We start from the raw sequence: 13,180 nt of genomic DNA on the forward strand, positions 1-13,180 counted from the left end.
GTTACAAGGCTTTTGGATTAGAGACTCGACCCGATACTGCTTACTTCTTTTTAGACTTCGACTCACTCAAACCTCATGCTCTTTTATATCAGCAGTATCTCCCAAGCTTGTTGCCAATTACGCGTCTCTCAAGTTAGCCGTGAGCATGGGCTCCAGAAACCCACATGGTTGCTCTCCGTACCTCGAAAGGCTTTGCATGATAGATCAATTTGTCAAGATTAAACGTGGATCCTGGTTTCCTGGTTTGTAGCCCTCGTATGAAAGATGGCTCGGATTCGTCAATGCTTGGCGCTATTTAATGTTTCTTAGCCTGGTACAATCTCGAACACATCGTATTCAGTCGGGAATACGTACGCCGGGCCAAGCCAAAACCCAAGTCCACTTGGCTAAACCAAATTCGGCTTATAGAGAGCATTGCCATGCTAATTATTGCCTGGATTCCTTGTTACATTCTCTTCTCTACACTACCTTTAAGTCTTTAACTTTTCGTAGGGGGCATCCGTGTATTCGCGGACTGGTTCATGCCAAATTTCATCCGCTGCTCTTTGTGCTCCTCGACAAATGCCAAAACAGCAACGAAGCAAACTCTCAGGTCGTCGAGCTCACCGAAAGTCAAGAAACGGCTGCAGGGAATGCAAAAACCGATATATAAAATGCGACGAAACACAGCCGGAATGCCGGAACTGCGTCATAAGCGGCCTGATTTGTCCATACCTTACGACGACGCCTTCGACCCCAAACGCAACCGACGCCGCATCTACTCCTACCAACGTCCTTGAAAGCAATCTTCTGGCGGCTCCTAGAGAGACAGATGATGTTACACCACATTCTGGGCCGAATTTTACGGTAACCCACATGGTATTCCTTCACTATGCTATGATGAACATGTCAGACTTCATGGCTCTTCAGTCAATAGCTCAGCCCATTATCGATGTTGCCCTGGAGAATTCATCCAAGGCCCCTTATCTCCTGGATCAAGTCCTCGCGCTTTCGGCGCTTCATCTGTCAACTCAGGATGTGGTACAAGCATCGTCGTTCCGTCGACAAGCCACTGAGCTACAGACACGAGCGCTAGGCCTATTCAACCAAGCCAAAGATCAGATATCCGAAGACACTTACGTGCCGACTTTTCTTTTTGCCTCACTGCTTGGACTTCATGTCCTTCACGAGACACTCTGTCAGCGTCATGATACTCTCGCTGAGTTTGTTGAAGATTTTGTTAGTTACCTTCGTCTTCATAGGGGGGTACGGGCCATCACCGCGAAGTACTGGCACAACATCCTGCACTCCGACTTGCAACCACTCATGCATACGAAAGTCGTATCCGAGAAAACAGAGGAGGAGGCTTCAGGGGAAGACACAAGACATCTGAGGGAATTCCTCAAGTCATCCTCAACGTCGTCTACCTCTACTGAAGCTTGTCTCTCGGCACTTGACCGGATTCAATGGGTACTGGACATAACGAAACAAGAGCCATCCAGATCTGATGTTGGCCCTCACGCGGTCATGACCTGGCCCTTGGTTATTCCTGACGAGTACATCGAGGCCCTATATGAGCATAGACCGGAAGCTCTTGTCGTTCTAGCATTCTATGGGGCTATATTACACCGTCATCGAGAATTTTGGATATTTGGTCATTCTGGCTCATTCTTGATCTACCTAGTGGCCAGGACAGTTGGCTCGTTTTGGCAGTATGCTTTAGCTTGGCCATTACAGTCTCTTGGAGATGTTTGAGTACATAGATATAATATAAGTCTTCTAGTAATACCTTACCTCATACTTCAGGGACAGAAGGCTTAACTTTGGGTTCAGAGCCATTGCCAACTTCGTGCTGAGCTATTCCGTATGGCTTCATGTCTCTACGTTGGATATTATTACGGCCCTGCCAACACTCACACCATCAGATACTTGCGTCGCTCTGTACCTTTGCTTTCACCAGAGTCTTCTGGGCTTGGGACCTAATATAGCCGCCGATGCACCGCGAGTGTCGCCTTTCCATGGCCCAATCTATACAACTCATCCAATCCACATTTATGACGGGGCCATCAAAAAGGCGCAATATACCCAAAAGCATAGCGTATGCTGTTTGCACCACCAATCTGCAAGCATAGATTCGATCAAGTTCAAAGTCACTCAGCACCACTATGATGGCTACTTTGAATGTCTCGGAGGTTGAAGACGAGCTATGGGAATTATCCTCTGAGCCCATGTGTTCACCTTCGGAGACGAACGCGTTCCCTGAAAGAACATTTTATTACACATCTACCGACCGTATCTGAGGAAATCTGGTAGCTAATTGAGATTTGGGAGTGGAGTGCTACCGTCGGCACAACCCAAATGATAATAACTTAGCAGCCATCAGCCAGCGGATTCACAGCTCATGAGACCTGGGCTGAGAGTTTATAATCACCACACAGAACTTAGTAAGTAGAATCCTTACAAAGAGTCACATCACTCGGTCTAATATCCGTAGCCTCGTCTCCACCGCATGATCTCTAAGGTTCGTCTACGATAGCTGTCATATTCACGTTTCCGGTCTTGATGAACGCCTTCTCTTTGGGCAAAGAATCCAAGAACTTGTCAGAAACCTTGAGGTGGTCCTTCACAATCTGCTTGGGTGTCAAGGCCAGCCATTGTGCCACAGAAACATCTGAGAACTTGGGCGCCTGAAGAACCTCGAGGAAAATCAAGTCCTCCGTTCCAGTATTCTCGACGTAGTGAGAGTTTGCAGCAGGGATGTATCCAACGCCACCAGCTGTGAAGTCGAAGGTGCGAGCTGACGAGGCTGCTTTGAATACGGTGATTCTGCCACTTCCCTGGAGGAAGTAACTCCACTCATCAGAGGTAGTATGCCAGTGGATCTCGCGGAGTGCGCCGGGCTGTACGACAACTAGAGCAGCTGAGAATCCTTTGGCGATTGGGAAGGTCGTAGGGTCGATAATTTTAACAGAGCCTCCGGGTACGGTATGAGGCTTCTGCTGAGACCAATGGTACGTGTATGAACCATTACCCGTCAGCGCTCCAGCTGAACCTGTCACGTTCTGTTTCTCGATATCTTTCGGCGCTGGTGTTCCGTTGAAAATCTGAGAAGTCATATGTTAGTATGTAGATAGACGCTGAGGCAATGCACTCACGTAAAGCTCGTCCTTCGGGATGTTATCAAAAGCAGTTGTCTCGGTCTCAAAGTTCTTTGCCAGAACGGAGACGGGGTTTCGCAAGAACAACTCGGATACAAGGAATGTCTCATCTTCAGAGAAGGTGCCCTGATCAAATACCAGCAGGAACTCAACGCCCTTATCAAAAGCTTGGAGACTGTGAGGTATGCCAGCAGGGAAGAACCAAACATCCCCTTCGCAGAGATCATCGACAAAGCTTTTGCCCTCATCGTTGACAGCAGCAACACGCAGACAGCCTTTTGTTACCAAGGCCCACTCATTGGCCGTGTGCCAATGTAGCTCGCGGTACGCATTCGGCGCGAGACGCATGTCGACTCCTGCCATATCAGTTGCAGCGGGAAGGACATCCTGGTTCTGCTGTCTAGCCCATCCGGCGCCGGCTTCACTACCGAGTCGGTTGTGAGAAAGACCAAGTGGCCACATGGCATTGGGGACATCTCCGGCATCTGTGCCAGGAGGGGCAAAAAGATCGGGGTTGAGCTTCTCATAGTCGTAAGTTCGAGGACCGGGATCTGTAGCGCCTAGCTCGCCTCGGATTGGCTGAGGCACATCCACGCCGTCAAAGTCCAGATAGAGCCCGAGCTTGGGATCAGCTGCCTGGCCATTGACATGTTTTGGGTCTTTGACGATGGCAGAATCCTGGTCAGGATCTGGGAGGGGAGCGTTGCCACCGAGTAAGCTAGAGTCACCGTATAGAGAACCGCTGGTTGAGGTAACTGTTGGTGTCGGGGGCTTAACTCCACCTACAGGTCCCTTGTTCTCCCCATAATCGCCCATTCTGGTATTTCTTAGCTTTTAGTTTGGCATCAAGATGAAGTGTGCACTCACTGAGGGGCAGGGAGTGCTGAGCCTGGAGCAACAGAGAGTGAAGCCGCCAATGCTTTGAAGAAGGTGTTACGGTGTACCATGTTGACGATGTTCACGAGGACTAGGCCTAGCTGTATGTCTTGATAGTACAAATTGAAAGATGCGAGCTGTGCTGCGAGAGATAGAGGACAGAGGCAGGCTGCTGCTTCTTATGGAGTTTGAGCCCTCAACCTATTCTATGGTCCCGCGAGAATGAGGTATTATAAATTGATAGTATTACCTGTAATGGACGATCAATATCCTCTCATGGTTGATCAATTGGGCTCCCCGTGATGTAGGGTTAAACCCGAGATCACCGAGATCCCGAAGTCATCATGGAAGCATTCGGTCCCGACGGAGCATTCGGATAGGTAGTATGTGTAACACAAGACAAAAGTTCCGTCAGCACTACCCAATTGCCAGAGTCGATGATGGACATAAGAACTGACATGAAGGAGGGTCGATACTCGATATACCCGAATCGCGAAATTGTTGATGATATCCATGCTTCTTAGTAATGATTTAGACATCCGCGAACCAGTAGAATTCGTCGGTTCATACCCTCAGAGTCTCACGGAACGGCACGAAAGGCCCGGGATTATCTTGGCATCAAAAGCCGACGGATGTTCGGCACTTGCATTACTCAACCTTCGAGGCTTACAACCTAATCATAACATATACACAACTCTTGTATTGTGTTGCGTCTCGTGAGAAGTACCATTGATAGTCCCATACGCTATCTAAAAGTTAAACATACCATCCAAAGTATTAATGCCGGACTATTCTTCCTATATCCTCAAAGGTTTTTTAGAGTTGTATAAAAAGTGTCCGTTAAGATAGAAGGCATAGATTTTTAGAAGCGGGTCTTTGAGGTTGCATCTCGTTGAAACGTTGCTCAGATGCAAGGGACTGACTGGAAAGTCCGGCACTTGGTATCCGCGATCCTTGATTCAAAGAAAATTCCAATTGAAGGAGAAACTTGATTTCTGTCTCCTTCGGCACCGAAAAGGCCAGTAAAAGCGAAATGCGACGATCTACTACGCAGTCTGTCTAATCATATCTTGTCCCCAGCTTTGAATTCGTGGCTTAGCATACCTTGGAGATTCTCATTGGTACAAACGGAACGCACGGATGAAATAGCATATCGTGAAGTCAAAGCGTCGAAGCCTTGCTGGAGATAGCGTCATTTCTTTCGAACGAGAGCCTAAAAGTAAGCTGGTTTCTTGCAGGCAGAAGATATAGCCTGGCCACTTATTGATCAATCGAGGTTCATTGCGAAGGGAGGAGACGAAAAATAACACAAATGGCAAAAGTCATTAAATAACGTTTCAAGCAGAGTTGACCCCAGTCATGAGCACTAGTACAGTTCAAGAGAGGATACATTTCACCCTTCAGGCTGTATTCCAGCCAAAGCCTTTGGTTTGGTTTTCTGATGTTAAATTCACTCGATCAGGCGCAGATGGCCAGTGCTGGTGCTGACCGTCGAGGAAGACAAGATGAGGAACTGTTAAGAAGATTGAAGCACTGAAATCCGACTGGGAAATTCTTAGAAACATGAATGATGGAAACTGCCTTGACGTGAATAAAAGCTTTTGTTCGAAGTGTAACTATAAGACCAAATTTGTTTCTCAACACATCAGCTTGGTCGCAAGCTCAAGTAAACAATTTGAACATATTAATGCAAGAGAAGCAAACTGGACCCTATATTGAACTGTTTAGGGAAATTGGGAGGAGTGTACAAAGAAATAACAACACGGATATGCTGGCTAGCCTCAATACGCATAGATTGCAACATATTCAAAGAGTGCATCTTAGTTGCAAAGACTCTAAATATGGCCGGGAAGCTCTGGTTCGATGGGCCAAGGTACAAATGTCGGAGGCAAAAAGAGGTACATTCTGTCGGATTTCCAGCCGGCGAGTGACAGAAACCAGCGAGACAGAAACAAAGCCTGATGTATATTCAATCGAAGCAATTTACAGACAACAAATGTATTTTTAGATTAGTTGAAGATATTACTCCATGCGAAAGCAAATGTTGGAATTCTATACTAAACGTGCCCTTGGTTGAGAGACTTTGGCATGGCAATGATCATCATCGGACTATTATGCGCGATTTCTGATCATTATGGACGGAACCCGCCATCCTAATATAGTCTTCGGCTCACGCAATGTATCTGTGAGATCACACTAGTCGTGAAGACAGTTGTTGTGGTAGGGTACTTGATCCCGTCCATATCAACTTCGGCGTGCAGCGGGCATACTTAACCACGCTCTTACCATTGGGAATATTGTGCGGTTAGGACCAATTTCTTCACAGCCCCAACTGTGCCTATCGGTAACGACTGATGCCACGTTTCTCCATTCGCTTGTTTGGCGAAAACGTCCTGGTTGGCTGCTTCAGGTCCAGCACTGTTAGTTCAGGGCTCGTTGGCCGTTTGATGCAAGGAGCCGGCCAACCCTTGTATCTCGGAGCAAGAATACGGCTGGCAAGACGAATATTAGGCGTGCTTTTCCCCGATACCCTTGTTCGCTCTCTTAGATTCTCGGATGATGTGAGCGACAAAGAATACTCGTGTTAGTCGCCGCTTCCCCAGAAATCATGCGTCAGCCCCCAAGTCAAAGCGTTAGTGTGGCGAGAGAGTCGGTGTATTGCTGAAAGAAGCACAAATTTTATTGCTTGAGCCAATGTTCGAGGCATTGCCACGCCCTAGATGCAGCCTGAAAGCAGCACATACCATGTCTTGACTCCTTGAGCCAGGCTGGGTCTCACTACACAGTGGCCAAGCAGACAGAGAGGGCTGTGTGTGGTCCATGGTGATTTAGGGCTGCAATGGAATGCCACTATACCACGTAGCACGGGAGTAAAATATTCTCGCCAAGGAATAATATCCCCGATCTGTGAATCGTATGGCCTATGGCGCAAATGGCGACTTCCAGATTGTATCCAGACAGTCAATCGCTGATCGATGCCATCAACCCGGCTGTTATGACATTGGATCAGAACATGTCGTTGATCCTCAACTTCGACATTCACTGTGCCCTTTACTAGTGGGGAGAGAACTCTTTCTTCCGTAGTGGTGTTGTCGATCACTTATCCGCCTGGGAACCAGGAACGGGCCGCAAAGGTGCCGATGGGCTGAGGTGGACTACAGGGGCTCAATGACAAGTGTGGTGTTTTAAACGACCAACACTCGAAGATGAAGCGGAAGTTTCCATATCACGAGAATAGTATCTTATGAACAAGGCAGCTGCCCATCATAAGCCCAAGATGGCATCGAGCCATGGCGACTCACAGGGGCGTTTTCGAGAGTTGACAGGGGACAACCAACAGCTTAAACTAGTGATGTGATTTACCAAATAACCAACAACCAAAAATGCAAAAACGGCAGGGCCCCATTAGAAACACCTGATTCGTGCAGAATTCTCCGTGGTCTAAGAATTCTACGACTGATTTGCTTCGGCCTAAAACAAACAAGAGCCGGGCAAGTCAGGGGGAAATGAGGCTCTCAAGTTACCATATCGTACTAGTCGACATGGCTTTTTCAACTCCGCATAAATGTTAATGTTTATTGTGAGGAAGTTCATTCGCACTTGAAACAATAAGGTTTCCACCTTGCCACAGTCTAGGGCTGTATCCATGGCCTGATGACATGGCCGTTGACGTTGACCAACCATCCCAGGTCTTGCAACGTGCAGTGAAGTACGCTTTGGCTAAATGCTTCTCCACGGTGTATATAATGGGGGCGATATCTTCTCATTGGCTTCCTTCTCTCTCATAAGTCTTACTGTGTTACACTGGTGCAAAGTTTCAGGGTTCCAGTTATACGAACACTGCGAATCGATTCACGGTCCATCGGGCATCATGATATTAATGGCCACATTATTGGAGTGGGACATCGGCTGAGGGTTCTCTTTATACTGTGGAATATCGATCGGAGCTTTCCTCTTATGGAAATAAGAGTGCTGGTATAGAGGAACCTACGAAAGGTTGAGTCCACGGATGGGTATAAGAAGGTTGCTATCTCCAGAGTAATCGCTCGTACTTCACTCTCAGCTCAAACACATTCATCATCACAAAATTACACTCCTCTCTTATTCACAATGAAGTTCACCGCTACCCTCTTCGGCCTCTTCGCCGCTCAGGCCCTTGCCGTCAACATGTACTCCGCCCCCAACGCCGCAGCTGAGTGCGGTGCCCTCGGCGTCGCAGAATGGGATCTCGATACTCTTCCCGCCGGCATGGACGTCTCTGAGCTCCGCAAATGCAAGGAGCATCCCCTCTCAGTCAAGATCCACAGCCGCAACCCTGACTCTACCAAGGTCAACGTCCTTGAGAAGAGAAAATGCACTTCTTCAAAGTGGAAGCCCAAGGCTGGCTGCGACAAGCATTGGTGCTGGCAGAACTGCGGCAGTGCCAAGGAGGTCGAGTGGGGTTTCTGGTGCTGGTCTGCCCACAAAGACGGAAAGGGTGCTTGGATGAGCTGTTCCAATGACAGTGACTGTCCTACTGACGACAAGTTCTGCGGTAAGGGTGACTGCCAGCAGTGTGGTTGCGGCTGCTAAGCTAAACACCCTTACGATGAGTTGTTCTGAGATGTAAACACGGTCACTTGCTCTTGTACTTCTTGGAGGACTTTCATGAGTTAGCTATGTTGGGGTAAAACTTGAAACATATAGCCTAGCCCGGTTGAAAGTTTATATTCTGATAAAACCTCTCCCTTATTCAGTTACAGAAATACACGCAGACCTTTGCTTTTGGGGGTTCTGTATTATAATCAATGTCCCATTATGTGTTAGCTCTCTGACCGCAATCATGCTGATCTTGACTCATAGCGAGCAGCTCATCCAGAAATGCCAATTTACGAGTTGTCATGTCTCCACCTTCAAGTGACTAACAGATAAACTTAATCTCAACAAGAGATATTTTAACACGAGACATTATAATAAGGCAAATGCTAGACATCCTATCAGGAGACCATAGAACTCAGCCTGTTACCAAGCTTTGGAGCATCACTTGAATATGATTCAGCGTAAGAGCTTAAGCCTGATGACACGCAGCGTTCATGACATTTCTCATTGGCATGGAGCAACACAGAGGTTGCAATCTCCGGCGCCAGCTCCGTCAGCGACATCCCCTTCACATCAGGGGTTCCCGAGAACACAAACACAGCTGCGGCCACTGGCCTGTCGCCTTCGACCTCCACTGAAGGCGCTGCCCAGGCCACTGCTACCATTGCGCTCGGCGCCCTTTTCGGTGGTGCTGCCTTTGTCATGAACTTCTGAGCTTGGTCGGATTAATGGTTAATGGATATGTAAATGGTATGGATTAATAGATGATAGTAATGATGGATTGAATATATGATTTGACCTACGGCTTGTACCTTGCAGTGAAAGTTTTTCTCTGAGCGGTTATGAAGCAAAGAATCTCAGATGAGTGACATTAATCTAAATGGCTGAGATATCGGCAAGGTTTACAGCACCTTAGCAGAGTCTCTCAATTTCGACCATTGTTGATATGGTCGAAGAAATGGCTACATTCAAAGTCTCCGAGTGGAGGTCACACGAAACCAAGACTTGCTACATTCCTTCTTCAAAATCTTCTTGTATACATACAATATACTTCAGCATACCAAGCAAAGCTTACTTCACAATAGTCTATGTAGCATTGAAGAAACTTGTGTGAACTATGATTACACAAGACCATATGAAGTTCCAGCCCATAACGAGGCAAACAGTGTCTGACCATGAAGTTGCAGCTATTTAGCTGATTGCTGGCCATAGTGTTAAACTTAGGCGGCTAACACACATGGCGAGGACATAATATTCTTTTTCACGATATAAGCTTCTAGCCAAAAAAAAACTTCCACGAGATATGAAGGGGCAGAGGTTTAGTGAATGTTCAAAAGGTAATTTCCAAAGAGATGACGAGATAAATCCATTGTTGGTTCGTGGCTCATCAAGAACTTGACGGCCAGGGGCGGTCTTGACGACTTCCATGTATCTAGACAAAAGAAATTTCCATGCTTTGTTCAGAACCGACGGCTTAGACATGAAAGCGCACATGGGTAGGTTTCACACATGAACTTTGCCATAGGTTGAACATGTAAAATGTGATGTAATTATTCCTATTCTATTCAAACTCATCAAGATGTTTCTCGCTCATCATATTCCCCATACTGCCACCGTTTGTGGTTTTCCTCCGCCCACCACCTCGCTATGAAAGCCCCCTCTTCAACCCATTGCGCAACGTCATTGCCAAATCTCCGTGAAACAACATCTGTGAAAGAAGTAAAGTCGAAACTTTGCACAGAGTCGTGCTCCATGGGATCTTCGTCCACGTTGCTTAATCGCCATTCGACATTGTCGATGAGAGGAATGGCAAGATGGCGCTCTGGGTAACGGGCATCTCGGGCAGTTACTACAGCGCGACCAGGATTTACGACAACGAACTGCCAGTTGCCTTGGCCGGTTGTCTCGTTCTTCGTGAGAAGTGGTCGAATTAGGGATTGGCCTTCGTAATTGCGGACGAGGTCGGAAGCCGCTTGTCGGCTGGCGTTGTTTAGTGAGCCTGTCTCGAGGAGAAGATCGAGGATGGTTGGCAGGATCTGGGAGGAATGGACTGCATCGTGAATGTCGAATGCGGGCAGGAGAGGGTGAGATAGCACTAGAGGAACATGGTCGATGCCGATGCTAGGGTTGTAGTAAGGCGACACGGCGCCATTCTCAGGCATCGAAATGCCATGGTCTCCGACGAAGACAATGAGGGTCTCATTAGCGACACCCTGCTCATCTAGTAGATCCAAGATCTTGCGTAGCCATCGATCGTCATAGCCTTCTGTATTGAGATAATGCGAAAGCATATCATGGCCATTAGCAACTGGGACGTACTCCTCCCCCTCAGGCAACTTGTAGGCGTGGTGACTTGTCGATGTTATGTGCGACAAGAAAACTCGCTCCTCCTTCTCCTTGGCCTGGACAAACACGTCACGGAAGTAGTCCTCCAGAGGGTCCTCTTCAAAGGCAAAGCCGTTGATTCGTGGTAGTGTTACCGGCCCGTGTGTCGCATTCTCAGATCGTAGCCACTCAAGTCCAATGAGATGCTCCTCCGGAAATCCAGTTGCCTCCATCAACTCTTGCTGATTGTTATATCCTAAAGTCGCAGCTGAGTAGAAGTATGACTGCCACTTGAAGTCGTTGAAGGGGCGCGACCCTGCGTCGGTAGTGTTCGACACTTGGTTCAGAGCTGCAAAGATATGAGCCAAGCAAGGCTGGTAGACATGGTGCGCGTAGTCGAGATTGAAGTCGGCTAGCAATGGGCCGATACCGCACAAGGTACCGACCAAGCTCTTAAAGGTAAAGGTGCCGGTGGTATGGGCATTGGTGAAGTGAACGCCGCCGCGCTTGGGCTTGGACCCTTCGTGGTCGAAGCCATCGTCGTAATCGCCTGTGATATAGTTGGCGGTAGGAGTGAGATTGGCCAATTTCTCATGAGCCTCTTGGGGAATCGTGTTGTTGGGGAATGTTGATGCTAAAAGTTCCCAAATGTTTCCATCCTTCTTGATTGGGAAAACGTCATTTCGTGTGCTTTCGAGGAAGCACAGAACAACATGTCGGATGGGAACGTCTTGCAGCTTGTCCTTCAGTGTGGGAACAAGGTCTTGCCCGAGGTTCGATATCTTCAATGGATCGACATCAGCATTGTAATGCGGGCGCTTCAAGTGCCAATCCTCAAACCCGGCCAATACTTGATCGTTAGGAAGCCAATCGAATGGCTCGGCCGTCGCGAGCGCAGTGAGATTGTCCCAGCTATGCTGAATGCCAGTGCCGAAAACACTGGGCAAGTCTTGTAATGTCGGTCCCGAGGAAAAATCCACGAATGGTGACAGCGCTGCAGTATAAGAGAGAAATATGAGGGATCGATCGGAGGGTCGTGCGACGGCCGCGTAAAGGAGTGTGAGCAAGAAGATGGCGGCCAAAGCGAATGGCACGGATCTCAAAGCAGTTCTTAGTCGGAATTGAAACGGGCTCAGGTGCTGGGTCTTTTGTTCTTGGAGGTCGTCGTCGGAACTTTCGTCATCGAAGGATTCGGTCTGGCCCTCGAGATCGGCTTTCGGGACAGGAACGTAGCGATTTTGGCGGGGAAGAATGCGACGAAGGAATTGCCAAGCATTGGCGATCGATCGATGTACAACCTCAGCGACATAGCCATGGATTTTGTAGCAAGGTGTTTTGAGGAGCCAGCTCAACAAGATGTTGGCGCAGAGGACACTTGTAAACGCGACGCTGCCCGACAGCATCAACGATTTGGAGGAGGGGTCGTTTGGCAGAGAGATGTTGCTGTAATGTATTTCGGAGCCGGCGACGAGGTAGAAGGATATCGAGACGACACTGAGCAGCGCGTTGATGAACATGAATATCGCGGTGAAGACGAGGACGGCGATTTGCGACCGCGTGGGTAGGTTCGTGGACCATTGGTCGAGGAGGAGTCGAATGAGGGTGAGGACGACGACATCTTGTGTAACGAAAGAATAGCCCCATCGATGTAATAGGTTTTGGTGTACAGCGTTGATGTGTGCGTAGATATGTATTATCTTGGCGCCCCAGACTGCGAGGGCTGTGAAGGTGAAGAAGAACTGGCGGTTGGGTACTCGTTTTAGGAGAGCGCGTGCGAGCGCCAAGGCCGCCTGAGACGGTGTCGTATTTTGCATCATGGTTGTTGTCTAAAAAGAGAGGAAGAAGAAAAGAAACACGCTGCGAAAAAAAAAAGATGCCACGTTATTGAGCCTCCAAATAAGCTCTCATAGAAAAAAGTCTGTTATTACAGAAAAGCATCGCATGGCAAAAGACACAACAGCAAAGGCAAAAGCTTGAAACAGAGTGCGCCCAGCTGGGACCACGGGCAAGACCGTTATTAAGGGGTTTTCTCACTGCCTGAACTGCCTGTACCTGTACTGGATGTGGAGGGAGCCTCAGCCTCAGCCCTTTTGCCCTTTGGGGGTCAGCTTCTGCCAGTGCTGACATTTGCATGCGTCTGGCTCCAATCAGGGCTCCCGTCGGTGATCAAAATAGTTACAACGGGTCACTGAAAAGGAGATGACTCGTGTGACTTAGGCTTTTTGGGGCGGCTGGCCCCGGACCTTCGGCACGTACCAGAACGG

At 48.3% G+C, this 13,180-nt stretch overlaps 4 protein-coding genes across 4 annotated transcripts; 2 read left to right on the forward strand and 2 right to left on the reverse strand.

Moving 5' to 3' along the window:
- Positions 1-561: 561 nt before the first annotated feature.
- On the forward strand, positions 562-1,770 carry FOIG_08796 (uncharacterized protein; the record flags this gene model as incomplete). The annotated part of the gene is made up of 1 exon (XM_031208861.1): positions 562-1,770. One exon carries the CDS (start codon positions 562-564, stop codon positions 1,732-1,734), a length of 1,173 nt encoding a protein of 390 aa, XP_031061867.1. The 3' UTR covers positions 1,735-1,770.
- A 464-nt stretch (positions 1,771-2,234) lies between these two features.
- FOIG_08797 (oxalate decarboxylase) lies at positions 2,235-4,445 on the reverse strand. Its single transcript, XM_031208862.1, has 3 exons — positions 4,005-4,445; positions 3,135-3,954; positions 2,235-3,083 (listed from the first exon to the last, which is right to left on the reverse strand). Exons 1-3 carry the CDS (start codon positions 4,082-4,084, stop codon positions 2,496-2,498), a joined length of 1,488 nt encoding a protein of 495 aa, XP_031061868.1. The 5' UTR covers positions 4,085-4,445; the 3' UTR covers positions 2,235-2,495.
- Positions 4,446-8,123: 3,678 nt separating this feature from the next.
- FOIG_08798 (uncharacterized protein) lies at positions 8,124-9,305 on the forward strand (the record flags this gene model as incomplete). The annotated part of the gene is made up of 2 exons (XM_031208863.1): positions 8,124-8,547; positions 9,118-9,305. 2 exons carry the CDS (start codon positions 8,124-8,126, stop codon positions 9,303-9,305), a joined length of 612 nt encoding a protein of 203 aa, XP_031061869.1.
- A 660-nt stretch (positions 9,306-9,965) lies between these two features.
- Positions 9,966-12,952, reverse strand: FOIG_08799 (uncharacterized protein). Its single transcript, XM_031208864.1, has one exon. It carries the CDS (start codon positions 12,731-12,733, stop codon positions 10,166-10,168), a length of 2,568 nt encoding a protein of 855 aa, XP_031061870.1. The 5' UTR covers positions 12,734-12,952; the 3' UTR covers positions 9,966-10,165.
- Positions 12,953-13,180: the final 228 nt, after the last annotated feature.

Source organism: Fusarium odoratissimum, assembly GCF_000260195.1.
Source record: "Fusarium odoratissimum NRRL 54006 unplaced genomic scaffold supercont1.13, whole genome shotgun sequence".
Taxonomy (NCBI): Eukaryota; Fungi; Ascomycota; class Sordariomycetes; order Hypocreales; family Nectriaceae; genus Fusarium; species Fusarium odoratissimum.

Bases quoted from the DNA above. Each gene is read 5' to 3' on its own strand.
- FOIG_08797 (XM_031208862.1), bottom strand. From the start codon at position 4,084: ATGGTACACCGTAACACCTTCTTCAAAGCATTGGCGGCTTCACTCTCT. The intron at 3,955-4,004 runs GTGAGTGCACAC...AAGAAATACCAG, and splicing joins TCAGCACTCCCTGCCCCTCA to AATGGGCGATTATGGGGAGA. The intron at 3,084-3,134 runs GTGAGTGCATTG...ATGACTTCTCAG, and splicing joins TCCCGAAGGACGAGCTTTAC to ATTTTCAACGGAACACCAGC.
- FOIG_08799 (XM_031208864.1), bottom strand. From the start codon at position 12,733: ATGATGCAAAATACGACACCGTCTCAGGCGGCCTTGGCGCTCGCACGC.